Source organism: Gaeumannomyces tritici, assembly GCF_000145635.1.
Source record: "Gaeumannomyces tritici R3-111a-1 unplaced genomic scaffold supercont2.8, whole genome shotgun sequence".
In the NCBI taxonomy this organism is placed as follows: Eukaryota; Fungi; Ascomycota; class Sordariomycetes; order Magnaporthales; family Magnaporthaceae; genus Gaeumannomyces; species Gaeumannomyces tritici.
In genome coordinates, this window is record NW_008804552.1 from 567358 (window position 1) to 594518 (window position 27161).

At 61.5% G+C, this 27161-nt stretch overlaps 8 protein-coding genes across 8 annotated transcripts; all 8 read right to left on the bottom strand.

The window, feature by feature from the left end:
• Window positions 1-178: 178 nt before the first annotated feature.
• GGTG_12322 (hypothetical protein) lies at window positions 179-517 on the bottom strand (the record flags this gene model as incomplete). The annotated part of the gene is made up of 1 exon (XM_009230219.1): window positions 179-517. The coding sequence occupies one exon, from the start codon at window positions 515-517 to the stop codon at window positions 179-181; it is 339 nt and encodes a 112-aa protein (XP_009228483.1).
• Window positions 518-1454: 937 nt separating this feature from the next.
• On the bottom strand, window positions 1455-3453 carry GGTG_12323 (hypothetical protein). The gene is made up of 2 exons (XM_009230220.1): window positions 3211-3453; window positions 1455-3142 (listed from the first exon to the last, which is right to left on the bottom strand). Exons 1-2 carry the CDS (start codon window positions 3368-3370, stop codon window positions 1662-1664), a joined length of 1641 nt encoding a protein of 546 aa, XP_009228484.1. The 5' UTR covers window positions 3371-3453; the 3' UTR covers window positions 1455-1661.
• On the bottom strand, window positions 3441-5031 carry GGTG_12324 (hypothetical protein). Its single transcript, XM_009230221.1, has 3 exons — window positions 4881-5031; window positions 4293-4823; window positions 3441-4201 (listed from the first exon to the last, which is right to left on the bottom strand). The coding sequence occupies exons 1-3, from the start codon at window positions 5002-5004 to the stop codon at window positions 3831-3833; spliced, it is 1026 nt and encodes a 341-aa protein (XP_009228485.1). The 5' UTR covers window positions 5005-5031; the 3' UTR covers window positions 3441-3830.
• A 1851-nt stretch (window positions 5032-6882) lies between these two features.
• On the bottom strand, window positions 6883-10550 carry GGTG_12325 (hypothetical protein). Its single transcript, XM_009230222.1, has 4 exons — window positions 10074-10550; window positions 9700-9993; window positions 9502-9611; window positions 6883-9441 (listed from the first exon to the last, which is right to left on the bottom strand). The coding sequence occupies exons 1-4, from the start codon at window positions 10218-10220 to the stop codon at window positions 7365-7367; spliced, it is 2628 nt and encodes an 875-aa protein (XP_009228486.1). The 5' UTR covers window positions 10221-10550; the 3' UTR covers window positions 6883-7364.
• Window positions 10551-10944: 394 nt separating this feature from the next.
• Window positions 10945-12843, bottom strand: GGTG_12326 (integral membrane protein TmpA; the record flags this gene model as incomplete). The annotated part of the gene is made up of 1 exon (XM_009230223.1): window positions 10945-12843. The coding sequence occupies one exon, from the start codon at window positions 12841-12843 to the stop codon at window positions 10945-10947; it is 1899 nt and encodes a 632-aa protein (XP_009228487.1).
• Window positions 12844-15172: 2329 nt separating this feature from the next.
• Window positions 15173-17163, bottom strand: GGTG_12327 (hypothetical protein). The gene has a single exon (XM_009230224.1). It carries the CDS (start codon window positions 17083-17085, stop codon window positions 15427-15429), a length of 1659 nt encoding a protein of 552 aa, XP_009228488.1. The 5' UTR covers window positions 17086-17163; the 3' UTR covers window positions 15173-15426.
• Window positions 17164-17785: 622 nt separating this feature from the next.
• On the bottom strand, window positions 17786-24885 carry GGTG_12328 (hypothetical protein). Its single transcript, XM_009230225.1, has one exon. The coding sequence runs from the start codon at window positions 24044-24046 to the stop codon at window positions 17903-17905; it is 6144 nt and encodes a 2047-aa protein (XP_009228489.1). The 5' UTR covers window positions 24047-24885; the 3' UTR covers window positions 17786-17902.
• On the bottom strand, window positions 24819-26822 carry GGTG_12329 (phosphotyrosine protein phosphatase). Its single transcript, XM_009230226.1, has 2 exons — window positions 25739-26822; window positions 24819-25600 (listed from the first exon to the last, which is right to left on the bottom strand). Exons 1-2 carry the CDS (start codon window positions 26108-26110, stop codon window positions 25235-25237), a joined length of 738 nt encoding a protein of 245 aa, XP_009228490.1. The 5' UTR covers window positions 26111-26822; the 3' UTR covers window positions 24819-25234.
• Window positions 26823-27161: the final 339 nt, after the last annotated feature.

The window sequence follows — 27161 nt, forward strand, 5'->3', positions numbered from 1 at the left end:
ACGCCTCTCTGGCTCTGCACCCCTCGCCTTCTATCCGCCTTGGTATGCCTGGTTATGCATGAGCTCCGAGAGCCGGGTGAGATGGCCCTGTGCCCGTTGTGGCCTCCCCACGCCCTTTTCTCCGCCCCTTTTGACGAATAGATGACGGCTAGCTACTCAATCCCTGTTGAGCGTCCTACTAATCGTCCTCCTCCTCCCGATCATCGGCAGCCTCCTGCGCGGCCGCGTCGCCCGAGTCCTCCTCGGGTGGTACGAGGTCGCGTCCCCTTATCCTTCCTTTGACGATGTTGAAGACGGCGCCTGTGCCGTCGTTGCAGGCGAGGACGCCCTCGGTCGAGGTTGTGGTGCATCTCGTGCCCGGGCGGAGCTTGACGCCCTGGGTGTCGGTCACCGGGGTTCCCGGCGGCACGCTGAGCTGGGGCGCGCGGGCCTCGATGACGTCGCCGGTCAGGGTGACTGTGGGCAGGGCGGCCGCGTAGGCGACGAGGCCGAGGAAGAAGGTGGCGGAGAACCTCATGGCGGGCGAGACGTGTGTGTGTGTGTGTGTGTGTGTGTGTGTGTGTGTGTGTGTGTGTGTGTGTGTGTGTGTGTGTGTGTGTGTGTTGGTTGAATATATTGTGCGATGGGCGGTGTCGTTCAAGATGGAATAAGCCGAGACCAGCTTCGGGGTATTTGCAAAAAGTTTCGGCACAGCCGGACCAAGAGAGAAATGAAGACGAGGAATGTGCCCAAGAGATTGATGATGATGATGGTGGCGGTGGTGGAGTTTTGAATGCCAGTTCTGTGAGCGACGTCGAGGCCTTCGTCACGGCAGAGCAACCCCTGATCTCCAGGGTGTCCCGCGCGACAGATGCTCTATGAAAGGCACCTCGTCCGGCGTGGCGATATGTAGACGGGATCTTGATTTGTGGAATGTCGTTTCGATCGGGTCTGCCGCGCCTGCGACGGTACTGGGGGTTATGGCTTGGCAGCCGCCCCTACATCCAACGGCTGGGGCTGTTTGGATCGTCAACCACACGCCCCGTCAAGCATTTCACTGCCGGATGAAACGCCCGTCACCCTGACTCGAGTTGGCATGTTTGAGCGTGGCATTTTGCAGGGGGAACTGGTCTGGATTGTGACGACGGAGTACGACTGGGTTGAATGCTTACAGGGAAGCATATGTTGGCGGGACGGGACCCCCCCTCCCCTGGCTGGTGTGTTTTGCCCCGATGGGACACGACTGGGGGTTGGGAAAAGGGATGCATTGATGATTGCCTCCCCGCTGTTTGTTGAGAGGCTCCGGCGTGAAACAGCAAACAAGCGGCGGTCAAGGTCGTCTGTGAGGCATGAATCTAGGACCTTCGGTAAGGAGTTACAGAGCGTTTGGGTCAAAAGGGTCAAGTGGTCAACAAACAGGCCTAGACCAAGGGCTAGGGGTCAGAGCGGAAGCACCCGCTGGTAAACAACAAAAACAGGACAAAGTCCAGGATCTTGCGAGGTCATTGTAAAAAATCGTGGGATTCTATGTACACTCTATCTAGCACCAACGAGCTCATCTCAAATCCAGGCGGCGTCAAGGGGAAAACGGAGTTCGGCAAAGATTACGCCCACATTTTCATGACATTACACAAGACTAGGCGACGTTAACGTCAGTCGTTTCCAGAAATGGGGCCATCAAACTAGCAGTTGGTTGACAGTCCGTTCGTCTTGACGAGAGCCGACACGACGTCGCCGGCGGCCCTCGGCAGCGCGAGGGTGAAGCTCGTGATCCAGCCCTTGGCCTCGAGCGAGATGTCGGTCTCGTATAGCTGGTAGGGGCCGCGGGTGGCGTTGAGCGGCCGCATGCGCACCTTTTCCATCACGAGCCGGGGCAGCGTCACGCCGGGCTGCTGGACGCGGTGCGCCATGTTGACGACGGGCGTGGGCGTGCTCCTCTTCTCGCCCTCGCCGCCGGTGCGCACAGCCGCCGTCACGCGCATCGTCATGTTGCCGTCGACGATGTTCGTGTTGAGGCACGAGTCGCCGTCCAGGAAGAGCAGGTCGCTCTGGACCGGGTAGCCGCCCGGGTGGCCGTTGTTGTCGTACGTCTTGGTGCTGCCGCCGTCGGTGGCGTCCGTCACCTTGATGTTGAAGGACGCGATGGCGGCGTCGGCGGGAAGCTGGGCCGAGAAGTCGAACCAGGTGAACTGCTCGTTGAAGAAGCCGTACGACTGGCCGCCGCGGAAGCGGGAGCGCGTCGTGGGCACGACGGAGCGCCCGCCGGCGCGGTCGGCCACGTCGAGCGCGACGGTCAGGGCCTCGGCGTCGCGGCCGGTGGTGCGGACGCGCACGCTGCCCTGGAAGAGGAGGGTCGACGCGCCGGCATCCGGCTGCAGCTTGTCGACGTAGGGCTTGATGTCCTGCAGCTCGAGGGGCTCGGTCAGGCTCACGCCGCTGGGCACCTTGTCGATCATGCGGCCGAGCAGGGAGGTGCACGTGGAGCTGAAGGTGGGCGGGTCGGCGAGGGCGCGCATGGTGGCGTTGCCGTCGGCGCCAAAGATGCGCGCGTCCGAGTTGGTGGTCTCGTTGGCGCCAAAGACGAGCGGGTTGACGCCGTCGCCGCTCAGGTACTCGTCCACGACGGACGTGTCGAAGGCGTTCGGGGTGCGGTCGAAGGAGGCCACGTTGGCCGGGCCGGGGCTGCCCTTGACCAGGTCCGGGAAGTCGACGCTGTGCACCTGGCCGATGGAGTGGCCGCAGGCGACGAGGCCGATCATCTCGGCGCGCGTGAAGCCCATGCGGTCAAAGGCCGCCACCATCTTGTCGAGCGGGTCCGTGTGCAGGGGCACGCCGAGCGGGCCGGCGACGACGGCGTCTACGCGGCCGGTGCGGTAGGGGATCTTGAGCCCGCCGCACGAGGCCATGGAGGCGACGAGGCCCAGGGCGATGAGGTCCGAGGCCGACGTCTCGGGGGTCACAAACTCGGCCAGGTCGCCGAGGGTGTGGTCGAAGGCGTCGCCCTCGTTCTCGGACCGCGACACCTCGTACATGATGGAGGCGTCGAGGCCGCCCGTGCCGGCCGCCGCGTCGTGCGTGGCCATGTCATGGAACGCCGTCCGCACCCACTCGGCCGACTTCTGGATCCCGACCTGGTTGCCGCTGGCGCCGCAAGGCACGATGACTTGGAAGGGACGGGGGTTAGCGCTGGGAGTCGGGGACCTGTCATGAGCGGGGAGCGGCGACACTCACCATCAGTGAAGCCTGCGTGCCGGATGCCACTCTGCATGGCGAGCATGTCCTCGAGCACGTCGTGGCGCGAGGGCCAGACATAGGCGCCTTGGACCTGACCAACGACTCCGGCCAGGGCCAGGAGGGCCAGCTTGGATACTCTGGGCGACTCTCGTGCCATGGTGTCTATCTGTCCGAGGGTTGACGCGGGCTGTAGCGAGTGTGGGAGTAGCTCTCTGATAGCGAGTGTGGGAGTAGCTCTCTGATAGCGAGTGGCAGAGAAGCTCTCGAATAGCGAGGGTGAAGGGCAGTGGTTGGAGAGTGCCTCTACATCACAACACTACCCGGCGACACGCCTTTTAACATACCCATCTCATGTGCTTCTATCGTCCTCCCCTTTTTCCTGTGGCGGCGGGCCGGGCCCACCCGCGCCCGTATCCAGTTTTAGACCCCTCGCTTGCCCCTGATACGAAGTCAGACTGCAACGCACTCAGACCCATGCACTTTGGGCTGCCGCCAGTTCCAGTTGAGGCAGGTGGAGAGGCAGCATAACCCTGCAGGGCGAGGAGGGGGTGCCGCTGAATTGGGTTTCTGGCCAATCAGGAGACGGCCAATTACCGCCCCATCATGCATCATGCATCTCAAGCCAGAGCCTCCATGTCGTCGCCCGCCGCCTTCTGCGTGCTGATGGACAGCTCCTTGAACTCCTCCAGGTCCCGTTCAACGTCCGCGACCGCCCTCTTGATGATGGCGTAGGCGTCCACGCCGAGCGGCAGCCTGATGGGGATGCGCCCGCGGGCGCCGCTGCCGGCGTCGGCGACGACCTTGAACATGGCCCGCGCCACCGCCTCGGGCCTGGCCCACATCTCGCGCGCCCTCGGGTCCGCCACCATGGTCTCGAGCGTGCGGCCCGGCCCGTCCGGCCTTTCGTAGGCCGGGTGCCGGCCCCCGCGGTTGACGCTGGCCGCGAACCCGGTGTTGACGCCGCCGGGCTCGATGATGCAGAAGTGGACTGTGATTTTTTTGATTTTTTTATTCGTTGCGGGACGCGGTTAGAATGATACGGAACGTCGGGATCTGCGACGCGGCATCCTACTACTCACTGTTCCAGTCGGGCAGCATCTCCTTGGCCATGCCCTCGGTGTACCCCTCGAGCGCGAACTTGGCGGCGTGGTACAGGCTGTGCATGGGGAAGCCCACGAACCCGCCGATGCTGGTGACGTTGAGCACGACGCCGCCGGCCTTGCCCCCGGCGGCGGCCTTTGGGTTCTCGTCTCGCATGACGCGCACGGCGTGCTTGCACAGCGCCGCGGGGCCCCAGAAGTTGGTCTCGACCTGCCGCCGCTCCTCTTCGCGCGCCATGGCCTCGGCGTCGCCCATGATGCCGTAGCCCGCGTTGTTGACGAGCACGTCGACGCGCCCGAACCGCGCCAGCGCCGCCGCCACGGCCGCGTCGATGGCCGCCTGCGACGTCACGTCTAGCGCCACCTTGAGCAGCCGGTCGGCGTTTTCGGCGGCCCCCGCCAGGTCCGACAGGGCGGCCGGGCTGCGCGCCGTCGCGACCAGCCTGTGCGTGGGGTGGGCGAGAACGAGCTCGGCCAGCGACCGGCCTATCCCGGACGAGCAGCCGGTGACTGGCGGTGGAGAGTCAGTACCGTATTTCTTTCTGCTTCTAAGGGATGGTCGCTTACTAAACCAGACTGCGTTGTCGGGGAGATCATAGGGGGTGGTGTTGGCCTTGCTGTCCATGGTAATATCTGGCTTGTATGCAATGGGAAAGCTTGAGGAAGAAGATGTGTGTGATTCTTGAAGCATACCATATTTAGATATTCTCGTAACCTCTTTCCTCTAGTATTTATATAGGTGGTTTTTATCGCTCCACGCCACACCAATATCCACCTTCTTTAGCTTGTCCGACTCTGTCTGCTATGTCCGGGTTTTGATGCAGGTTGGTGGAGATTCGGAGTTATCGCACATTTGCGTCCACGACGGCAACCATCTGATTGGCAGCCGCCCTGCCCGGATTTCCTAATCCGGAAATGGGCGCCCCGGGGACAAGAGAAGCTGCCCATGCAAACTATACTCACCTCCTTTGGCACCGTTATTGCCGAGCAGGCGGCAGCGACGCCTTGGTGGTTTCTTGCCACATGTACACCTGATTGCGGCAATATAAAGGCTAGTTCGTTCGGAACCGTCTGGAGCGCGTACGCCTGCGCGGGCCGTCGCCGTCTGGCATCTTCTGCGAGCACATCGTTTCAGTTGCCTCGGCAGCCTGGATTGGAGCTCGCGGCCCGCATCTCCAAAAGGAGGCCCGGCCGTGGTCCAGGACTTGCATGCCTTTCGGACGGCCGAGTGTATACCTTGGCTAGCATCAGCGCTGTCCCTCAACTGGCTGCTCGGGCCTTTTCAAACCCGACAGACCCCAACAACACACCTTTGGAGCATCTCTGCCGTATTCATGGCGACTTCCCGGAGCTGTCTAAAAGCTCGCCCATAGCTGCCTGCCCAGTATATGTCACCAGGAGAAACCCACTGTCTCTTCGGCCGATAATCTTCGTTTGGCAACAGCCCCTTCAATTACGTTGTGTGGCTCATTTCACTGTACAAGTGCCAGAACGACATCTATACCTCTTCTTTTCACGGGCTTGTCCAACTGGTTGCGCGTCACTGGGACCTCGGACGGTGCAATATGACATGTTGAGCTGGTGCGAAATATTACACCAAACGATGCCATCTCCAATGCTCCTCTACATTTCATCTACATCCCCTCCAGCCTGCGAGTTTTGGACAAAGAATCATACGCCGTTTTGATCCGTGTTTGGCTTCCTTTGGAGGTAGGCAAGTCTAGTAATCTCGGCGGCCGACAAGATGACGCAGATCTGGCGGTCCATGGCTCTGTAGGGTCAGCCTTTGTTATTTGCCATTTGTTGGAGATTGATCGAGAGTGGGATGTTGAGCCCAACCATCTGGGCGGGAAGGATCTAATTTTCTTATTTTCTGAGCCCTGTAGTTCGGCCGAGGCCGGGCAGACCAGAGTCCCAGGCCCTTGGGCTTCTTGTTGCGTAGCGCGACACGGCTGCTCCCCGTCCTTATACGTACCACCCCGGGACTGCCTGGGTGCTTATGCTATCGTCTGCCTTGCTATGAGGGGGCAGCCTTTTGTGTCAGTTGCTATCATCACTTGCAACTAGACGTTGCGCTTGCTCGCGCTCGCCCTGTAGAGTGACGCTGTGAAACAGACCACAGGGGCGCCCCGGACTGGAGGGCAACACAGGGAGGCTATACGGGAGCACGTCCACCGGAGGGATCACACCTATTGTGACTAGCCACGGCGCCAAGGATGTGGCTCCTGGGTCCAGCTGCGGTGCTGGCTTCCCGGTCAGAGCGCACAACATTCCTCCTCGGCCTAGGGACAGCTGTATTACGACAATAACGTAGTAAAATGACGAATAATTGTTTGAGTATTTCATGTTGAATAATACTGCAGTTCCGGTGACTGTCGACCACCATATCGCCGATGGGAAAGAGGGAAGGAGAAGAAACCTTTGCATCTCGGGAATGCGTTGTTCGGCCTTGGTCATGCCAGGCGTTTGGCTCGTGTCGGACTATATCCTCCAATCGGACGCACAGACGCGGCAACCCAGCTTGCAAGATAGAGCGGGTAAACATCACCAAGGGAGGAATGGACGGAAGGGGCCGCGACCAAGTAGAATTAAGGAACGGTTGGAGTCAAATTTCCAATGGAGACTTAAACTGGAAGTCGGTCCATGACCTTTATTACCCAGAGTGATTCAAACAGACAGAAACCCAGGCTGTACCAACCCAAACAAGGACGGCCTCTAGCCTTGACCACAAGAAGGGTGCAACTGGCGGCCAAAGAGCAAAAGAGACAGATCGCAGGGATCTTGTATGCACACCGTATCCCACCCACCCAAACAGATTATGCCGCAACCAAGGCTGACATGCGAACCCAGAAAAAAAACGCCTCTCAAACCCTCCCACCTGTAGCCTAGGGTTTTCCAATACATACGTCGTATCCGCTTCGATGTAGCTCGCGCAGTTGAACAGACGCTTCCATGCTGAACGTCATGACGTGAAAAGAACAAAAAACAGTGACAAAATAGCAAAAACAAGAAACAAGGGATATTAAACAACCATGGGCTGTCCCTCACAGTTCAGGGCTCCACAACAATCTCCTCCAGGACGCGCATAGCCCTTGAGCCCTCCCTTTCGAACGAGCTCACCAGGGCCTCGCACTCTTGCCTGAGCCTCTTCTCGGCCTGGCCGGCGTTGTAGTAGATCCACTCCTCAACCGTCATGCGCTTCTCGGGTGATGTCAGGTCACTACCCTTGGTTACAAAACGGGCGGCTGCCGAGTCGAGGCCGTTCTCCTTGTTGGCATCCCGCTCGTCGCCATCAAGCCCGTGCTCCGCAAACACAAGGTCGAGATCCACCTCGGTCCAGGGAGTAGTGCTCTGAAGCCCGCCGATGGTCCTGGGGTTGCCCTGGAAACGCTTGGAAGGCGAGGCCGTGCCGGCGCGCACCGGGGTGGAAGCGACATCGTAGACGTGATGTTGTTGGGTGCTGCTGGGTGCCAATACCACCTTCTTCATAACAGTGCCGGCCGCTGCTCTCGACGAGGGAGGCTGATTCTCAGCATCCGAAGACTGTGGCGATTGGGACGGGGATAAAGCGGCTTGCTTTGCCGACGGGGTGGCGGGTGGGGGCGGGAGCTGGCGGGATGCCGATGGTGGAATCGGCATGGGCTTCTGCGCGGGAGGGGGCGACACAGCGACAGGTGCCTTGGCGGCGCGGGGCTTGCTTGCGACCGCAGCGGCGGAGCCCTTGGTTGTTTCCGGCTCTTGGGCGCGGGTTGGCTCGGCCGTAGCCAGGGATGACCTCTTCGATTCGGGCACAGGTGCCGTTGACAATCGTGACTGCTGGCTGGATGTAGAGGCTCGGGATGCGGTTGACTTTTTCGGCCGGCCCCGGCCCCTTTTTGCTGGAGGCGCTTCTTGCTGAACAACAGTAGCAGTGCTCGATTCGTGCACCTCGGAGGCGTCATGGAACACCTCGACATCGGGATCATCCTCAAGCTGGTCCGCTGCGAGGCTAGGCTTCCTGGCAGGCTCGGACTGCTCGACTTTGGGCTCCATCACCATCTCAGGCTCGGGTTCAGGCTCTTTGGCCTTCTTGACCTGTTTCGATACCTTGCGCACAGCAGGCTTCCGACCCTTCTTGGGAACGGCGAGCTCTTGCGGCTGTGGTGCAGCCGAAACCTCGGCCTCGAGAGCCTCAAATTCTGCGTCCACTGATGTGTCGTTGGGCTCTGCAGGAGCCGGATCGAACATGGCGTAGTCGGCGTTGGCTTCGTCTCGAGACTCTCGCACAGGTACCTTCTTGGCCACAGCCTTCTTTCCCTTGGGCTTGGGTGCTTCTACGGGATCGTTCTTGCTACCCAGTCCCGAGGGGCCGGCAAGGTCCTCCTCATCTGTTAATGGGCGGTCCAAGTCGGCCTGTAGTTGGCGCTCGAGCTTGTCGTCGACGTCGCCAGCGTGGAGAGAAGCTGTAGACGTGGTGGACATGACAGAGATGGACATGACAGAGGTGGACATGGCAGAGGTGGACATGGCAGAGGTGGCAGAGGCTTTGCGAGACTTTGTCTTGGCGGTTGTTGCGGCCCGCTTCTTTGTAGCTGTTGCCTTTGGACGTGCATCGGCGTCTTGCATCTCGACGTCGGCTTGTGACGTGATGCTCACAACCGACGCGTTGGGGTTCTGGCTTCCACGGGTCCTCGTCGCGCGCTTCTTCGGCGCGGGCGCTTCAGCATTTGTGAGCACCGAATCCTCGACAGCATCGCTTGCCCTCTTCCGCCCTCGCGCAGGCTTTGGCGGAGGCGGCGGCGGCATGTCCACATCTTGGGCGTCAACATCCTCATGGATCTCGACAGGCTCGTCCTTCTTCGCCTTGGTCCTCCTGGCCTTTGACGCAGGGGCTTTCCTGGTCCTCGTCGTCTTCTTGCTGGCTGTTGTGGTGACCGATGCCATCGTCATGACGCTATCTTCGTGGTCGGCTGTGATATCGGCGACAGAGGTGACGTCAGAGGCGGCCGTGACAGCCGACTGTGTTGATACACGAGAAATCTTGGAGCCCCGCGGGAGTCTGGACTTTGGTACTTTCTTCGGAGGTGCTGGGTTCTTGTTGATGAGTTCGAAGAATGGGCAGCCCGACGCTCTCTTAAAGTGCTCGTCCCTGTCGTAATGGTCAGCTGGGGGGTCCGTGGCACGACGTGCGCGAACGAACCGAACTCACATAGGCTTGTCTCCGGCCTCCCAGCCATCCAGAGAGAGTTGGCAGTATGCGCAGGTGGTGTTGTCGTCTGACTCGTTTGTTGGTGTGTATATCCACCCGGCTTCGGCCAGCTGGAAAGAGCGTTTGGCCTGGTTAGCATGCGCCGAGCTTGGGCGTGGCACAGGTGGGAGAGTGCGGTCCGCAGCTAGCCCAACGTACCTGCTTTGTCTTGCACTTCCAGCCCTTCTTACTCTCGTAGGGCCACTTCCCGGCGAAGGTGGCCTTGCGCGCCTCGACCATGCGAGGATCCCTGGGGTCTACCTGCTCCATGCCCTGGCACTCGGCCTCGACGGCGGCAGTGACGGCCCAGCCGCAGTTGGGGGAGTGCTTTAGGTGCTCCTCGATGGGGCTGTCGTCGGCCTCCCAGCCGTCCATGTTCTTGTTGCAGAGAAAACAGACTACATTGTCTGGGTTGCCCGGATGGGGGTCGAAGAAGAAACCGGCCTTGGCGAGCTGCGCGCGCGGGACAAACAGGAGCAGTCAGCAAAGCAGCACAGGATGAGGGCTGTTGGGAAACGGCGCGTGGCACCAACCTCAAACGGCGGCAGAAACTTGTGTGGCCATGACAGCGTCTTGGGGGCTCTCGAGCTGGTATTGGAGGCGCGTCTTTGCTTCGATACGGCTTGTGGGCCTAGAAAAGACGAGAGACGGTTCTCGTAGACGATATACCGATCGTCCATGGCGACGGCAGGCTGCCTGTCTGGAGGCAGACTGGTGATGAACGCGTCTGATGTGGTGACTTGGAGGGATGGAGCTCTCGCGAGGGGTCGTTGGAGGGCGCTGCTGTGGCCAAGGTTCGGATCGGCGCCACAAGACAGACGAGCTGGGGATGATGAGACGGGCAGTCCTCGAGGAATTTGGATTCAAAGGTTTCGGTTGCTCGTAGGCGAGGTTGCGACTCGAACCGCGGCTGGTGGTGCATGTAAAGTCGCGCAGAAGAGAGCAGGTGCGGGCAAGCGGCGACGGTTCGAGTGTGAATCTCACTCTCAATTGTCGCACTCGCGGTTGTTATGGTCGCGTTTGTTTACATTGGCCGGCAGGCGCAGGCCCACCTCTCCATCTTCAAGCCTGGTCACTCTTGCATTTTGTGGACCCCGCCCCACTCGGCTAAGGCACCTTAGCGTGCGTTTCAGCGTCGGTGCCGCACGCCAAAGGCACACGCTAAAGTCAATTGGTCGCTGTTGCCTCTGCCAATCTCAAACGTCGATGCAATGCAGCAAGAACCAGTCTGCAACCAGAGAGCATGGGTTCTAGAGACTTTTCATGACTCGACGGGCTGGAATAAACTGGGTAGGCTCTGTCATGGAGATGGAATGCATTTTCCAAACAAATCAGAGCTTGAGAGCCGGGTCTACTGATCCAAAAGAAACAGCAGTCTACTGAAGCAAAAGAAACAACAGAAAATCAAGAGTCAAAAATAGCACCGTAGGCAGGAACGCCCCGCGTCTCAAGCCCATAGACAACCTTGCGCGTGACGCGCTGGTTCGAGATGATGACGACAGCCTCACACTTCCCCAGCGGCCGCCCGTCCCTCCTCCTCCTCCCGTCGCCCAGCCCCAGCCCGGCGGCGTCGGCCCTCCCGCTGGCCTCGTACATGCGGTAGGCTATGGCGACGAGGTCCGGGCGGCCCTGCCTGCGCGTGTCGTGGATGACGGCGTCCGGGTCGGCGCGCAGCACAGTGTCGACGACGCCCTTGCCGAAGGTCTCGAGAGGCGAGGGCGCCGACCAGATGACGCGGACGGGGTGGTCGGGCATCTCGGCGAACAGGGCCAGACAGGGCGCGATGCCGGACCCCGTGGCCATGATGATGACGGGCTCGAACATGCCCGCCACGCGCATGACGCCGTACTGCGGCACCCCGCGCGTCCAGATGCGCCGCGGCGGCGACGCGATCACCTTGCGCGTCCAGTCGCCCGCGTCCGAGATGACGACCGAGAAGCCCGTCCGGCCCGCGTTGGAGAGCCCCGGCCCCGAGAGCGCCGCGAGCTGCTGCTGGTGGTGCTTGCGCGCCGCCGCCTTGGCTTGGGCCACCGCCTTGATGGAGGCCAGGTCGGCCGCACCACCGCCGCCGCCGTCGCCCTCGTCGGCCGACGAGTAGCCCGACGGCGCCGGGGAGCCGGGCGCGAGCAGGGCGACGGAAGAGTCGGTCTGCAGGAACGACACGGCCTTGGGGTTCGGGATGACGGCGAAGGCGTGCGTCTCGCGCAGCGGCGCGTCGGAGAGCCGGATCGCCTGGCCGTAGTGGCCGTCGGTGAAGTCGAAGTTGAGCTTGACGCAGTGCTCGGACAGCGCCTCGACCTGCACGTCGCGGCGGCGGAGGCGGGTCCAGGGGTAGACGACGAGCAGCGTGATGAGGACGAGGAGCCAGAAGGACGGGCTCGCGGCCAGGGCCTGCCCGCCCGACAGGCCCGCGGCGGGCGCGTCGTCGAGGGTGACGAGCAGCGTCTGCGCCCAGAACAGCAGCACGACGAACCATCCCATGAACCGGTGGACGCCCTCGAACCAGTTGTGCATGGCCACGCGCAGTTTCGGGTAGGCGAAGACGAGGATGAGGGCGAGCAAGACAAAGATGCTGTAAGTGACCAGGTACACGTAGCCCCTCAGAGCGGAGAGCATCTGGTCCCGGTTCCTCTGCTGGTAGTCGATGGTGATGAGGGCGACAAAGGCAATGTACCACACCGTCGCGGCAACGCCGCAGCCGCTGTGGATGCCGCCGTACGAGTACACCTTGGCGAACAGGCGCCGGAAACGCAGGGGCAGGTTCTTGGGCCAGGTTCCGAAGACGATGAACATGATGTTTACCACGTGCTCGTTGCGGATCAGGAGCGCCACGAAAAGGTTGGCCGACACCGCAACCGAGGCGTCCTTGTATGTGAGACGCGGGCCTCCAGCCGCGCCGCGGCCGACAAGGATGATCAAGACCAAAAGGTTACCGAGGAACGCCAGTGTGAAGATGCGCCTGTAGACCGAGCCGAAATTCCATCGAGCATAGCGGTAAGCGCGGGATCCCCTTTTTGGTGGCAGCGGCAGAAGGTCCTCATCGCCGTCACTGGGGAGAGCTCGTGGAAGAGGAGCCGATCCAGGAGCGGATGGTGGCTCCACGACCATGTTGGGTGGGCTGCGGATGCCGAGAGAGTCGACAGGTGTGTTGGTCAAAGGCGCTTGACCCTCCTCCAGAGCGCGAATGTCAATGATCTGGCTCTCTCGGCATCCCAAGAAGAATGCTCTGGTTGGCCGGGAGATTGTCGAGCTGGAAGAGTCGCTGAAGACGCTTTGCCTATCAAGCTCCTCGCACGAGGGCATTGGCATTGGCATTGGCCAGTGCGTCTGCTCCTGAGTCTGTGGCGGTGTCTTCTCTGGGTTTGTCATAATGTTATGAGGGGTGTGGTGGCTAGTGTTCGCAGTTGTAACAGGGAAGGGGATACGAGGAAGAAATTATGCAAGTAGGAGAGGTGAGCCAGGATATGCAGAATGCAGGGCAAGAAGAGGAATATGAGAGATATCTCTATAATGCTGGGTAGAAGACTTGACGAGACAATATTGTATTTTGTCGCAAAGAAAGGATGGCGTCAATATATGCAGTAATGACAGCGGATATGGCAGGGCCGTGTGTATATGGCTAGCCGGAATCTACAATAACAATAGGAAAGAAAAGAAGGTGCCAGGCCTTGTGGTCGAGGAGATTGGTGTCAGCATTGCAGTCTTGGAGCAGGATAGCGGTGGGCGCGGAGGGGATATATACTTGGATACGATGCTCGACTGCGAGCGCGGCGGGACGAGTATGCCACACGCGCGGCCGCGAATGGCTAATCACAAACACATGCCAGAGTCTTGTTCCCACCGCCCAAGCCGGGAAGGATGAATAGTATCCGTAACGAAAAAGGACAGCGAGACAGGACGCAGGAGCGATCACCAACCCTGCGCCCAGGCTGACTTGACTGCTCCTCTATCTTCATCCTCACGACCCGAAAGCTGCTGGCTCTGTGATGGGCGAGAAGAAGGCTGCCGTCTGGCAGGAGCTGGTCTCGTACTTTTCTGAAAATAGCATCATATCTTGACCTGTAACAAAGGACGAGGGAACGTCACCCTGGCACTGCGGGTGGTGGAGCTCTTTCTGCCAACGAGCTGGGAATCTCACCCGTACCCTGGGTCGAGTTGGCTAGATGGACCCCTGGGTCCGGCGGGCGCGCTACAGGACTTCCGTCCGGCCGGGGGCAGGAGGCAGAAATGACAAGCGCGCCCGAGGATGCGGTCATGGAAGTACAAGACCCTGACTTTAGCGAGGCGCGGCAGAGAGGGGCCAGGGGTGGTGGTGGGATATTGACAGGTGTCTATTGTTGTGACACTACTTCATCCGAAAAAGAACAAGGAAAAATAGGACCAGCAGCAGAAGTATCATGACGACCAGGTAGGACGGGCGACTCCTGCAGGCCGAAGACGTAACGGTCTGTCCCCTTTGAAGATTGGGATGCGACGCTGAACGGCACAGGATGCGGCGACATGCGAGCCCTGTGTGCCTTGGGGGGTTGATCTCCCGCGCCTCACGCCTGGGCTATGGTGCATGCGTCTGTGGCAGCCGAGGCGGGCGTCTAGACGGCCAGGTCAAGCTGCTCCGACATCAGAGCCAGTGAGACGTCGGCCCGTTCGGAGCTTTGCCGGGCGTTTTCTGTTATCCAGCCCAATAATCAGGCACAGCCACCGCTGCTGAGCTAGCACAACTGCCGACAAGGATAGCCAGTCGAGGCACGTGGGTGAGCGGCAAGCAGGAAGGAAATATAGGGCAGGGTTTTTTTTGGCTAAGCCGCGAGCTGTCACCCACGCCAATGGACAGAAGAGACGGTACAAAACAGGAGTCAACAGCTCCATGATTCGGCTCGTAGCGGTTGCTCCGGGCAAATGAGCCGATGCCGCCAGCAATTTAATGGGGCGGCTTGCAACCCTAAAAAAGATTAGAAACCAAGCGGCACAGTTTCCTCATATCCGTCCCGCGCCGGGAGAATCTGGGGCCCGCACGGGAAGTGTGGCGCGATCGCGGATAAGCATGTTCTAGGGGTGTGAGGGTGTGTGGCGAGCGGATGGGTGGGATCGGCATGCGGAGGGCAGGCGTCGATGCTACGTTAAACAAGAAGGCTGGGTGACGCAACAGTCAAGGGGGCTGCTGGTGCTGGCATCCGCCAGGCATCGGCTGCCGACGGCTAGGTGTGGCGCGGGAACGGGACCACGGAGCCGTTGCGCCACCGTGTAGATGCGCTAACGCTGATTGGGCGTTGAAAAAGACTAACGTCTGTGGTGAGCATGGCGAAGCTCGACTAGGGCGTCGATAGGATGCTGTGCGATGAAGATGGGAAAAGGATCGTGGACGTAGTCGGTACTTTGGCTTGCCAACAAGTGGGGGCCCTTCCCTACCAACCCAAGTGCAGCTAAAGAACGGAGAATGGGAATGCAAGGCAGCAACAGCACTTGCAGCGAGCGACGTTGGCAGTTCCAAATTTATCCGCCGCGCGTAATAAACAGCAATGAGTGGTGCAAGAAATCATAACACACCCTTCAACTCGAAACCTGGGCTGCACCGAAGCGTGGGGGTCTGTCTCCCTAAAAAGAAGCACTTTGGACAAATGGCAGCATCGTCTCGAAGCGCACCTCGCGAGCCTAGTTTAGACAGGGCAAGAATATGCCAGTGGGCAGGCTGAATGGTACCCTCGGAGGCCCCCTTGGAGGTCCCCTTGGAATTAGTCTGCACGTTTACCTACACAGCTAGGCATCTTAAAAAAAAAAAGCGCTGGCTCAAAATGCTGCCATACCGAGGCTTCTCTTCCCGTATTTGGCATAAATCATCACCAGATAACAACAACAAATGAAAAAAAAAAAACAACACACACACACGAGTCACTTCCCAGAAACCTCCAAGGGCCGCCGCGTCTTCTGCAGCAGGTAGTCGCCCCCCTCCAGCGCCTTGTACACACCGTACAGGCCGCGGACGGGCCACACCCGGAACAGCGTCCGCCTCAGGCGCGCGAGCCCCGTCGCCCGGGCCGCCGCCGCCGCCGCCTCCTCGGCCTCGACGTCGACCCTGACCTTGTCGTAGACGCTCGGCAGGTACACGGCGCCGCACCGCGCCCGCAGCGCGTCGTAGCTCGCCCGGTCGTAGCGCGCCCAGAACTCGTCCTCGGTGTAGAAGGCCTGCGCGTACAGCCACTTGGTGCCGCCCAGCCGCGCCACCTCGGCCTCGAGCGCGCGGTTGACCCGCACCGCGTCGCGCCGGCCGCGTACCGTCGACGGCAGCTCGCCCCAGACGCCAAAGTTGAGCAGGTCGGGATGCGTCGGGTCCGCGAACCGGGCGTGCAGGCCGTGCGCCGCGTCCGCGCCGCCCTCGCGCCGCACCCGCAGCGGGCACAGCCAGAGCGGGAGGACGGCCGGCATCTCGGCGGCCAGCCAGGCGGCCAGGGCGGGCGCCGCGTCCATGGGCACGCCGACGTCCTGCGTCATGTACGAGTCGGCCAGGCCCGACTTGTGCAGCGCGCGGTACATGACGCGCGTGCTCATCAGCGGGTTCAGCGCAAACCGCGTGATCCGGTTGAAGGGCGTGCAGAAGTAGCGGAACGCCCAGCGCGCGGCCCAGAAGCCGCCGCGGTCGTAGCGGAAGAGGTAGTCCGTCAGCGGGATGTAGTCTTTTACTGTTACACCGCCGCCGCCGCCGCCGTCGGGTGCGGCTTTCTTGAGGCGCGGCAAGGCGTGCTTCTCCACGTGTATGTAGAACCACGGGTCCCTGGCCCGGGTGAAGCGGCGCTGCGACGCGCCGTCGGGGACGGTGTCGACCATGCGGCCCGCGCAGATGACGACCGCGTCCGAAGAGTACGCTATGCCGTCCACAAAGTCGTTGTCGTCCCGGGCTGTTTCCACCCGCATCTGCTCAACGGCCTCTGCGATGCTGCGGGACAGGCGGTACTCGAGCTCCACAAAGGGCTTCGCCGCGATGAGGCGGACCTCCAGCAGGGTGACGACGCCGAGCGTCCCGAACGCAGAGGCCGCGCCCCAGAACAGGTCCGGCCGTTGGGTGCGCGACGCATGCGCCACCTCCCCCGTCGGCAGGACCATCTCGATGCGCACGACGGTGGCGTCAAAGGCGCCGTAGCGGAAGGAGCTGCTTTCGCCCGATGTTCCCGAGAAGCCGCCGCCGACGGTGATGCCGGGGAACTCCATGACCACGGGCGGAACGAGGCCGCGGGGAAGGGTGGCGGCCACCAGGGCGTCCATGGGGACATTTGGTTCGGCCACGGCGGTGCCGGAGCCGCCGGCGTCGACGGACAGCACGCGGTCCAGCTGGCTGGTGTCGACCGTGTTGTCAGGTCTCTTGTCGGAGTGCCGCGTGCTGTTGGTGGAGCCGTGGTAGATGCGGAACGGCTGCTGGCGCTCCGAGAACCGGCGCACGCGTGAGGCGATGGCCGCGACCGCCTGGTCGTGGGCCTCCATCTTTGACGTCGAGGAGTGCGCGTCTGGTAGTTGCCACAGGGTAGGTACTTGGCTATTTATGTGTCGCTGGGGCATTATTTGTCGACTCCATGTCGTAAGCCGGACAGCACAGCCAGGCCTAGGTCGTCACCAGGCCTCCTCGCGTCATCCCTGTGCTATTCCTTTGAGTGCTGTTGGGTGCCCCGTCTCCAAAAGCGGCCAGATGACCCCGCAACATACCCCGGAATGAAACATTTGATTGGCTGATGGCATGAGACCAAAGGCCAGGCACCCAACATCACTCAAGAGGATGCAACCAACATTCCACTCATTTTGCTGACCGTGTGTTAGCGCCTGGGCTCCAGCCTACAAGGGACAGGAATAAATAATTAACCATTACTTTCTCTTCTAAAAAAGATGGCTTTGAGGGAAAGTGATAAGTTTGGTGCTTCTCTGGTTGCGCTAATGCCTAGTAAGTAGCGTGACACTCTAGATCCCATGTTCTACATTTTTTCCCAACAGTGATACATGACGCTGTCCGTAAACTTGTGCCACTCCCACCCTCTGTCGAATGGGATCTCAACATCATCAGGAGTAAAACAGATTACATCCAAAGTGCCCATCACGTCCTTGATTTCAGTCGCGACGCTGCAACAACGATACAGAGAACAGGCCCCGACCGACTGAAAACTGGCTACCAGAGCTGCCCTTCAGCATCCCTCACTCAGCCCTACCGGAACTACCAGTCATACTACTAACAGTCATACTGTCGCCAACGCATCCCAAAACAACGACGCTGCGTAGTCCGAATCAACATTTCTTCTATAGCTATATATATCCCTCCCCTTTCCTATATCCTAACTATTAGGTATCCAGAAACCCTCTCAAATTATTCCGTCACCATCTCCCAACATCAAAACTCGATATCCCCCCAGCCCGACCCTTCATAGTCGGCAATGACACTCACCCCGTCCGCGTTCACATCCTCCACAGCCGGGACGCCCAGGAGCGCAGAGTAGTCCGAGGTTGCCCCCGACCCCGCCCCGACCTCGGACGCCACGCCGCCGCCGAGCCCCCCGGCCTCTCCGCCCGCCGCCAGGCCGTCCGCCGGGGGCGAGGCCAGGGCCGCGATCTGACCCTGGGCGCCGGCGCTCGAGAAGAGCGGCGGGACCATGTACTGCGCGTCGACCATGGGCGTCTCGGGGACGCCGATGCCGCCGCCGCCGCCGAGCAAGGCCTGCGTCATGGCGCCGTCGTCGCCCATAGACGCGCCGATATCGCCGCCGCCAGCAGCAGCAGCCGCGGCGTCTCCGCCGGCGTCGGCGTCCTGCGGAGTGCCGAGGGCCCTCTCCAGCGCCTTCTTCATCTGGGCCACGTCGATCATCTGGATTCCCGACACGCCGGCCTGCGGTTGCCATTCGGCGTCCTGCGGTGGGAATGGGCCGGCTTGTTGTGACTGGAACGGCGACTGCGATGCGCTCACGGGGCTGACAGGCGTTGCCTGCTGCATCTGCTGTAGCTGCTGCTGTAGCTGCTGCTGCTGTAGTAGCTGCTGTTGCTGCTGCTGCTGCTGCTGCAAGTACTGGTAGACTAGTGCTTGCTGCTGCTGCTGCTGGAAGCCTTGGGCTGCATATTGTGCCTGCCCCTGAGAGGTTTGTAGTAGCTGTTGTTGCTGGCCCTGTTGGTCGTTCACCGCCTGCAGTGCGTTTGTAAATTGCTCGACCGCTTGCCCCAGGGGGTGCTGTTGTTGCGGCTGCTGGCTTTGGGCTTGCTGTTGCTGAGGTGCCTGCTGTGGTGGTCTGTTTTGCTGAGCCATCTGTTGCCGTAGTAGTTGCTGCTGAAGCATCTGCTGTTGCATCTGCTGTTGTTGAATATGTTGCGGCTGCATACTCGGCTGCGGAGGTCTCTGCTGCCCAAGCATTTGTTGTTGCTGGGGCATCTGTTGCAGCTGTTGTGGAGGCCGTTGCTGTTGCGGCATTTGCTGTTGATACACCATCCCCGGCTGTTGTTGAAGCACTTGTTGCTGCGGAGGCCTCGCTTGCATCTGCTGCTGCTGCTGTTGAGAAAAGGCCGGGTGTTGCTTGAGAGGCTTTGGGCCTTTGTTCTGAGGCGGCGTGGGTGTCTCAAACAGCCTGGAGAACCAGCTCTTGCTTTTGCCGGAACTGCCGCTGCTGCCCTGTGCTTGTCCCTGGACGGGCGCGGGCCCGGGGCGGTACGCCATTGTTGTTTGCTGTCCCTGGACCATGACGGGCTGTTGTCCCTGGACTCTCATCGGCTGTTGCCCCTGTACCATTATTGGTTGCTGCCCCTGCATCATCATGGGCTGCTGTCCTTGTGACACCATTGGCTGCTGCTGGAGAATCTGGCCTTGTTGCAAATATGTCCCGGGCCGTTGCTGCATCACCTGCTGCCCCGGCTGCAGTGGACGCACAGCCTGCTGCGGGCCTTGCATAGCCACAGACTGCTGCTGTAGTAGTTGCTGTTGCTGCTGCAACATGGCCTGTTGTGCTGGTTGTAGCTGGGCGTTTATCTGCGGCTGTGCCTGTGCATTAAACCCCTGCGGCGACTGCTGCTGCTGCTGAAGGCCAAGGGGACTGTTCTGGCCCTGCGGTTGGCCGCTTTGTGCTCCCACGGGCAACTGTTGGCCCGGAACACCAGCAGTCCCAGCAACAGGCTGGAACTGGCTGATGGCCGGCACCCCCTGGGCATTCTGCATCTGGACGGCCTGTTGGGCACGCTGCTGCAGGAGCTGGTGCCCCTGCTGCAAGGCTGCGGGCTGCTGCGCCGTTGGGATGTGGACTGCCCCTCCGGTGGGCGAGTAGGCGGCCTGCACGGCACGCTGTTGCAGAAGCTGGTGCCCCTGCTGCAGCGGCGTGAGGCCCTGCTGCCATGGCGGCGAGCCCGGGAGCTGCGACGGCGACGCGGTCGCCGGAGCCGGGCTGGCATGCTGCGACGCGGTGCGCTGGAGCGACTGCGCTGCGGACATGGGCGTCGTCTGCGCCGTCTGGCTGTGCGGCGTCCCCATGGGACTCCCATGAGCGGTTGCGTGCCCTGACGAAGGGGCGGTCGTGGTTACATTCGGGCTCTGCGACGATATGCTCGCGTGGGGGCTATGTGCGACCCCCTGGTTCGCAAAGGATCCCCCCTGTGGCAGCTGCGGGCTGCCACCCTGGGTCTGTGGCTGGGCCGGCTTTCTCCTTATCGAACCCATGCCGCTCAACGAAGGGGTTGCAGAATGGGAGGCTGGAGAGTGTACTGTATGTGGGCTGCCGCCCGCCACGGGCGACGACGCCTGGTACGGGGCAGCAGGTCCAGGTACTGGACTTTGCGCAGCGGCGGCGGAGATGGGTTGGGTATACGGCACGGCGACCGAGGGAGCTGGCGAGTGCGTTGTGGGGATCTGCGCGGGCTGGGGTTGCGTGAATACTGCAGCTGGCTGCATCGTCTGTGGCTGCTGAGCCGGTTGTGACAAGACAGCGTACTGTACACCGTTATGCATATATAGCACATATTGAGGCTGTTGAGGCATGGTAGTGGGGCCTGCGCCAGGCATGCCCATGGCCGACTGAGCCGCCTGCAGCTGCGGCGTCTGCTGTTGCTGTTGCGGTACAGGAACCTGAGGCGACATCGACTGCTGTTGTTGTCCCTGCTGCAGGAGAAGCCCTGAGGCCTGTGCCGCTGCAATGGATGGGGTGGCAGCCGGAACGCCAACCAGAGAAACCGGCGATGGCTGCTGCGGCGAACTTGGCATCTGGCTGGCAAGCGGTGAGGACACCGACGGAGGAGCTCGCGACTGGGCCTCCTGAGTACCTGCGCCTAACTGCCACTCGCTAGGCATACCCGGAGCCACGCCGTTTTGCGAAGTCAGGGAAGCAGCCAGCGGAGGCTGCGTCGGCCCGCCGGGATACTGAGGCCCTGGGGAGCCTTGCGGGAAATACCCATGCTGGGACGCCACAGAAGCTCTATGTGCGGAACTGATAGAACGCCGGGCTGGGGAATTGTGGCCGACAGGGGGCGGTGTTGCAGAGGGTGTTCCCCATGGTTGCTGCTGCAGGATGCCAGACGGAACAGCTTGGCCAGGGGGAGGCATTGGCTGGCTGGCCACAGATGCCATGGGCCCAGGTGATGAGTGCTGTTGGGCTGTTGCCCCAGCAGTCTCTTCCGAGCTCTGCATTTGCATTGAGGCGTCCGGTTGGGCCGCAGACACAGAAACAATAGTAAACTGCCCTGGCTCTGGTGTCTGCCCCTGGCTGTTGGGCTGGTTGCCGAGTGTCTGAGGAGCAGGGGTGGAGGCGCCACCACGAGGTTCAGGTTTACCTGCATGAACCACTGAAAATGTAAGGGGAGCAATTTCAGCAGCCTCGGGTTGTGCGGTTGCCGGATTCTGGGTCTGCGGGCTCGGCTGAATCTGCACAATCTGCTCACTGGCTACGAGGTTGGAGGACAAAATGCTTGGCACCGCAAACTCCTGTGCTGCTGCCAAACCCCCATCCGTAGATGCCTCTACAGGCGTAGCCTCGGCGGCAGCCGAAATGGGCGCGGTCTCGATAACGGCGCTCTCCAGCATGACGTTGTGCTTCTCAAGTGTGGCCTTGTCTTCACTACTGCTTGGTTGCTCGGCGGGATTGGGCAAATCCGCCGTGTTTGTAAGCGCGGGCGGCTCTGGCTGCACTAGTACACTCTCTGGGGCGTCGACCACAGCAAAATTGGCGGTCGTTAGGGGAAGATCTGATGGCTCTGTCGGGCCCGCCGTCGGTACACTTTCAGAACCCATTATTGGCGGCTTCACGTCCTCCGACGCGACGACATTAGTGACCATCACGAATGAATCCTCGGTGCTCGGCGATGTCGTCCGAAGAACTTGGATGACCGCGGGAGCTCCTTCCCGGCCAACAGGCTCCTGCGCTTGCCTCTCGCTGGAAACGGGGGTTCCGGCCCTGCTGTTTTCAAGTTCGACTGCTTGAGCCGGCTGTAGAGAATGCGTGGCCATAGATAGCCCCATACTGGGCGCCATGTGTGAAACCCCTCGGTACTTGTTCTGCGCGTCGAGGATCGGAGGGAGGGGGTCAGAAGCAGACGCCATGGCGGGATCCGCGGGGAGCAGCACGGGTGCCGTCGTTACCATTCGCATGGTCTCAGAAGGCGCCCCATACTGCGGTTGCGGTTGCTGCCGCTGCTGCTGCTGCTGCTGGACAAAGCCAGCCGGGACCATCGGTGCCTGCTGAAACCCCGCGCCGGCAGGTCCGACGCCACTTGTGGCAAACACCATGTACGGCTTCGGAGGCATCTGGAACGACTGTCTCGGCTCGGCCATGTCCGGCCTGGGCTGCCGAGGGCCGGGCTGCATCGGCCGGCCGTTGGCTGGTCTGAGGATCGAAGGCGTGGACAGCGCGCCGGGCTCTAGCTGATCCCCAGGGGCAGGGAACGGCTGGCCGGGGAAGGACTGGGTATGTAGGACGCTCCGGTGCGGCTCCTGCGAGATGCTCTCGTGCCGAGCCTTTGTACCCGGGAGCACGCTGGCGCCCAGCGGTGGTGCGGGGTGGTGCGCCGGGCCTTGGGGATGGGAGAAATGGTGTTTGGGTGGTATTTGAGGCGGCTGCTGCTGCTGCGACCAAGGGTGGTTCTGTTCAGGCCTAGGCCTTTCAGCCTCAGCAGGAGGGATTATTGGAATTCCTGCGACAGATTGTCGCTTCGAAGGGTTCAGCTCGACTCTTGGCGGGACGCCACCGGCTATAAATACCTGGCCAGCCAACGAGGGCCCTGGCTGCACGGCTGCGGCTGAAGGGCCCTGGTGGAGTTGATGGCCGCTGTTATCTCCGGGCGCCGCAGACACTGATTGAGCATGCGGCTGAGGATGCTGCCGACCCTTCTCCACATGGCCGCTGCTCAGGCCCGTCAGCGGCTGCTGGCCTGCAGCTCTAGGTGGCGCCACCACAGCCCCAGGGCTGGCTATCGCATACTCGGGAGACACTACTGGGAGCTCCATCGGAGCGGCCTGGACATTCGGTGGTGGTGCCTGCTGCTGCTGGGTCTGAGCGGCGGCAGCGCTGCCGGCGTCGTGTCCTGGCAGCTCGACCGGCGTGGGGAAGACGTCCTCGTAGCACTTGCCGGTCGACTCGCTGGCAAGCTCTGCGAGTGACCCTAGCGGCGACCACGTAGTCGCGTTGCCCGGCAGCTCAAACGGCCGCTGCCAGCCGTCCAGCATGGGCAAGTTCCGCGGGTCATGTGCACCGCCAAGGGGCATGGGGACGCCCTGCGCGCCGGGTACAAGAGCACCAGGGGCAAAATTGGCCACAGCAGGAAAACCGGCCGACCCTACTACCGACACTGCCATCCCCATAGGGTGAACGGTTGATGGCAAGACGCCGGGATGAGGGTGAGCGCCAACCGGCCCTGGGACGAAGCCCGGCTGAGCAGGCCCCGGCTGCGGATGCGGTGCGTTGGCGACAATACCGGGCGCCGACAGGTTCGGCACAGGGGGTGACACCATGACGAACCCGTCGGCCGAAGCAGGCGGCGGCTCCGGCCTCGGGACCCGGCTGTCGCCCGCCACCTCGCTGGGCGGCGACACGCGCGGGGTCCCGCCGGCGCTGGTCAGGGGTGAGACCTGGGCCCTGTCGCCGGGCAGCTCGGGGTTGGGCGAGAGCAACGACGACGCGGCCACCAGGGGCGATGTCCCGGCGATGGTAGCACCGCCGCCGCCGCCGCCGCCGCCGCCGCCCGGACCGAGGTACATGAGGTTGTCCCAGCCCGCACGGCCGGGCTCGGGGACGTCGGCGGCGGCGGCGGCGGCGGAGCTCTGGCGGGCGGCCTGGCGGGCGGCGGCGTCGAGGCTCTTGTCGCGGCCGTTGGTGGTGGACTTGCGCTTGATCTGGCGGTCACTCTCGAGCCTCTCCTCGGGCGCGAGGCTGACGGGGCCGGCGAAGGAGCCAAAATACTCGGAGAACTCGTCGCCGGGCTGCGGGAACTGGAACTGGGTCATGCCCGTCGCCTTATAGCGGTAGTACCATCGGGACCCGTCGTAGTCGGACTCCCAGCCCTCTGGGAGGCCCGACATTGTGTGTGTATGTGCGCGTACGTTGTTGTTGTGGACTGGCCGTTGATTATATCTCGGGGATAGTTGACTATGCTTTGCGAGCGCAGATTGTGGCAATGCCGAACTCGGCGGCCGGCGTCGCCTGGATCGCGGTTCGTTGTTCGCAGCCCCAGAGGGTGTCAGGGGTATGATATGTGACCTGAGCCTTCACCCACGCAAAGGGGCTTGCATATTATCCGCCCGTCGGCTCGACTGGCTGTTTCGCGCCCGACAGACCCGATTTGACGGCGACGGCGGGGTGCGGCGAGCAGGGAGGGTGGGATACGGGCAGCGTGATTTGCAGCAGCAGCTCGCTAGAACAAGCAAGCCCTGGCGTCGTCGAGCGATATCAGTCTGCCCCAAGCCCCTCGGCAGGCAGTAGGCAGCGAACAGGCAGCGAGAAATGCCACTGTCAACGACAGCAGCAATGCAGCAGGACGATAGAGGAGCGCAGGATTAGCGCCCATGCGGTTGGGACCACGCAGAGGGACTGCGAGGGAGCAAGAGCGCCTGGCGCTCGACAGCGCGGCGTGCGGCTGAAGCGGGCTGCCCACTTGGGCTGCCCGCCAGAAAGGCCATTTGCGGACAAGCGCGAGGGTTGGTGGCGTCGAGCGTTCGGCCTCTAACGTTTCGATTGGACTTCTCGTAGGACAGAGCTATGGATCCGTCGTCACGGGACGGCCAGCTGGGCCTTGCTGGATTCCCAGTACCGAGTTTTTGGAATGCGCGCATCACAGCAGCACAGGCAGCAACCAAGGCTCAAAACGAAAAGAACGCGATCAGGAGAAAGCCGACTCTCACATGGACTAGTGCTCCCGCTTCTACTTTCCCTGCCACGCCAGAAGGGCGGAAACCTGTTGTGGACAAGCCTCCCCGTTCCCGGCCACCCATCAAAAAAAAACCCCGGCCATTCACCCCGTTCTCCTGCGGGCTGCTCTCCCCTGCCACCCGCCCCTCCTCGCGCGTCTCAACCCCTGGTCCCGATGACCGCTCTGCATGCATGCCTCCTTGAATTATTATTTGCTCCACATCCCGATGCCTGATGAGCTTGTGAATCTTAAGACCCCAAGTATATGTAGTATGCCGTCGTCCGTCTTGTCCCGCCCCCTCCTCCACGTTGGATCCGTCCGTCCTCCGTCTCGTCGTCCCCGTCGTCCTCCGTCCCCGTACTCAGCTGTCGCCGCTGCTGCTCCCACCGACATTTACCACATTATCGCCTGTACCTGCTGCCTCGGGCCTCCCGTCTGCAGGAGATGCCTCCGCCGCCGCGTCCGGGAACGTCTCCTTGAGGAAGTTCTCCGAGAAGCGGACGGCCTGCTGGTACGTGAGCGCGAACCCGTCGTCGCCGCCGTAGTACGGGTCCGAGACCACCTCGACCCTGCCCGTGCCCGAGAACTCGCCAAAGAGCATCACCTTGGCCCTGCTGTCCTGGCCCTTGAGCCGCTTGAGGCTCGCCTTCATCTGCTGCAGGTCCTTGAGGTTTGACCGGTCCATGGCGAAGATGTAGTCGAACGTGTCAAAATCCTTGTTGTTCACCTGTGGGTAGAGAGGCACGTCCGGGGTCAGTTACATTATTGGAAGGAGCAAGATGCCGGTTGGGATATCCATCGGGGTACGCAAAGGAGGGATCAGACAAGAGACGGACGGGAGAAAAGACACAAAAGAACCACCAACCTTCCTCGCCGAGTGGTAATAGTCGACAATACCATTCGCCCTCAGCGTCTCCATGGTCCGCGAGTCGGGCGGCTCGCCCGTGTGGTAGGCCGCCGTGCCACACGAGTCGATCCTCCCGACGCGGTCCTTGTATTGTGGAGTCCTTGTGAGACTCTGGAAGACGCCCTCGGCCATGGTCGAGCGGCAGATGTTGCCGAGGCAGCAGAACAGCACCGACACGGCCTGGTCCGGAAGCTGCGGTGATAACGGTGACAGGGGCCCCTGCAGCTGCGGTTGCTGTTGCTGCTGCTGCTGCTGCTGGGCGCCCGCCGTTGACGGGCGCACCGGGACCCGCGACCCGGCCCGCGAGGACCAGCCGTCGGCCCGCGGCATACCGCACGGGTGGGTGGGAGTGGTGTGTGTGTGTGCGTGTGTGTGTGGGCTTGGGTAGCCAAAGGCGTCGAGGCAGGCCAGGCCTGGCTCCGTCGAGGTGACGTACTTAGCTGCTCGCCGGGGGGAGGAGGGACTCGGGTGTCTATCGCCGCGTTGCCACGAGGGCTAGTTTGCTTATGCAGGCAGGGTGGCCAGGTAGGTAGGTGGTTGGCGGTAGGGCTGGTCCGCAGATGAGGCGGTCAGTCCGGCGTGGTGCGCAAGTCGACGTGGAATCCCGCGCATCCGGGTTGTTGGGGCTCTGTGACTGGTATCTTGCAAGGTTGTGTCTGATGTCTGTTTGGCGTACCTATGTCTGGCGTCGACTCGTCTCGCTCGGCCTTATCTTCCAACTATCTGTTAGCGCAAAAGTCTGGCCGGGTGGGGGAGGGCGAGCAAGGACGCTAAATACGTAGGTAAGTAAAGCAGGCAGTACCTAAGATTACGTCTAGCACGCCCGCGCGCGAAGCAGCCCACGCATTCTGGAGCCTCGGGGGTATTTGAGGACGCACGCTGACACGGCAGGTTGGAGAGCAAAAGCAAGCTCACCCAAAGCCAAGCCTCGAAATGTCCGCCTAGGGCGCGGGTTGGCCGTCGCCTGTGAGAATCTAGCGGGGAGGTGATTTAGCGACGGGGGTTGCCTGCGGTTGTTTGGTTCCGGTTCGCCCCACTGCGCTGCGAATGGCGTCAATGGCTCCATTTGCGACCGTCCAAATTGCACCCTCCGTTGATCGTCGTGGTCGTTCATTTTACCGCTTTTCCGCGCCATGTGGTTTTCCGCCTGCCCTTGTCGCCTTGCGCGTGTTTATTCTGCAATACATTTATTTCCAATCTTTTTGTTTTCTTCACTTGCTTTTCCTTTCTCATTTTAGTGCCGGTTTGTTTTCCTTTTGTTTCTTCCTTTTTGCCCCTTCTCGTTTCCCTGTTTGTTCCCCCTTTATTGGCCCCATTCATTCTCTGCTTTTATTCTCCGATCGCCTTCTGTTCTCCCAGCCATCCATTTTTTCCATGACAA

Coding starts and splice junctions, on each gene's coding strand:
- GGTG_12327 (XM_009230224.1), bottom strand. CDS start 17,085: ATGCCCCAGCGACACATAAATAGCCAAGTACCTACCCTGTGGCAACTA.
- GGTG_12328 (XM_009230225.1), bottom strand. CDS start 24,046: ATGTCGGGCCTCCCAGAGGGCTGGGAGTCCGACTACGACGGGTCCCGA.
- GGTG_12329 (XM_009230226.1), bottom strand. CDS start 26,110: ATGCCGCGGGCCGACGGCTGGTCCTCGCGGGCCGGGTCGCGGGTCCCG. Junction 25,601..25,738: donor ATTACCACTCGGCGAGGAAG/GTTGGTGGTTCT, acceptor CTCTACCCACAG/GTGAACAACAAGGATTTTGA.
- GGTG_12323 (XM_009230220.1), bottom strand. CDS start 3,370: ATGGCACGAGAGTCGCCCAGAGTATCCAAGCTGGCCCTCCTGGCCCTG. Junction 3,143..3,210: donor GCACGCAGGCTTCACTGATG/GTGAGTGTCGCC, acceptor GTCCCTTCCAAG/TCATCGTGCCTTGCGGCGCC.
- GGTG_12324 (XM_009230221.1), bottom strand. CDS start 5,004: ATGCTTCAAGAATCACACACATCTTCTTCCTCAAGCTTTCCCATTGCA. Junction 4,824..4,880: donor CGACAACGCAGTCTGGTTTA/GTAAGCGACCAT, acceptor CTCCACCGCCAG/TCACCGGCTGCTCGTCCGGG. Junction 4,202..4,292: donor GATGCTGCCCGACTGGAACA/GTGAGTAGTAGG, acceptor AAAAAATCACAG/TCCACTTCTGCATCATCGAG.
- GGTG_12325 (XM_009230222.1), bottom strand. CDS start 10,220: ATGGACGATCGGTATATCGTCTACGAGAACCGTCTCTCGTCTTTTCTA. Junction 9,994..10,073: donor AGTTTCTGCCGCCGTTTGAG/GTTGGTGCCACG, acceptor CCGCGCGCGCAG/CTCGCCAAGGCCGGTTTCTT. Junction 9,442..9,501: donor GAGGCCGGAGACAAGCCTAT/GTGAGTTCGGTT, acceptor CCATTACGACAG/GGACGAGCACTTTAAGAGAG.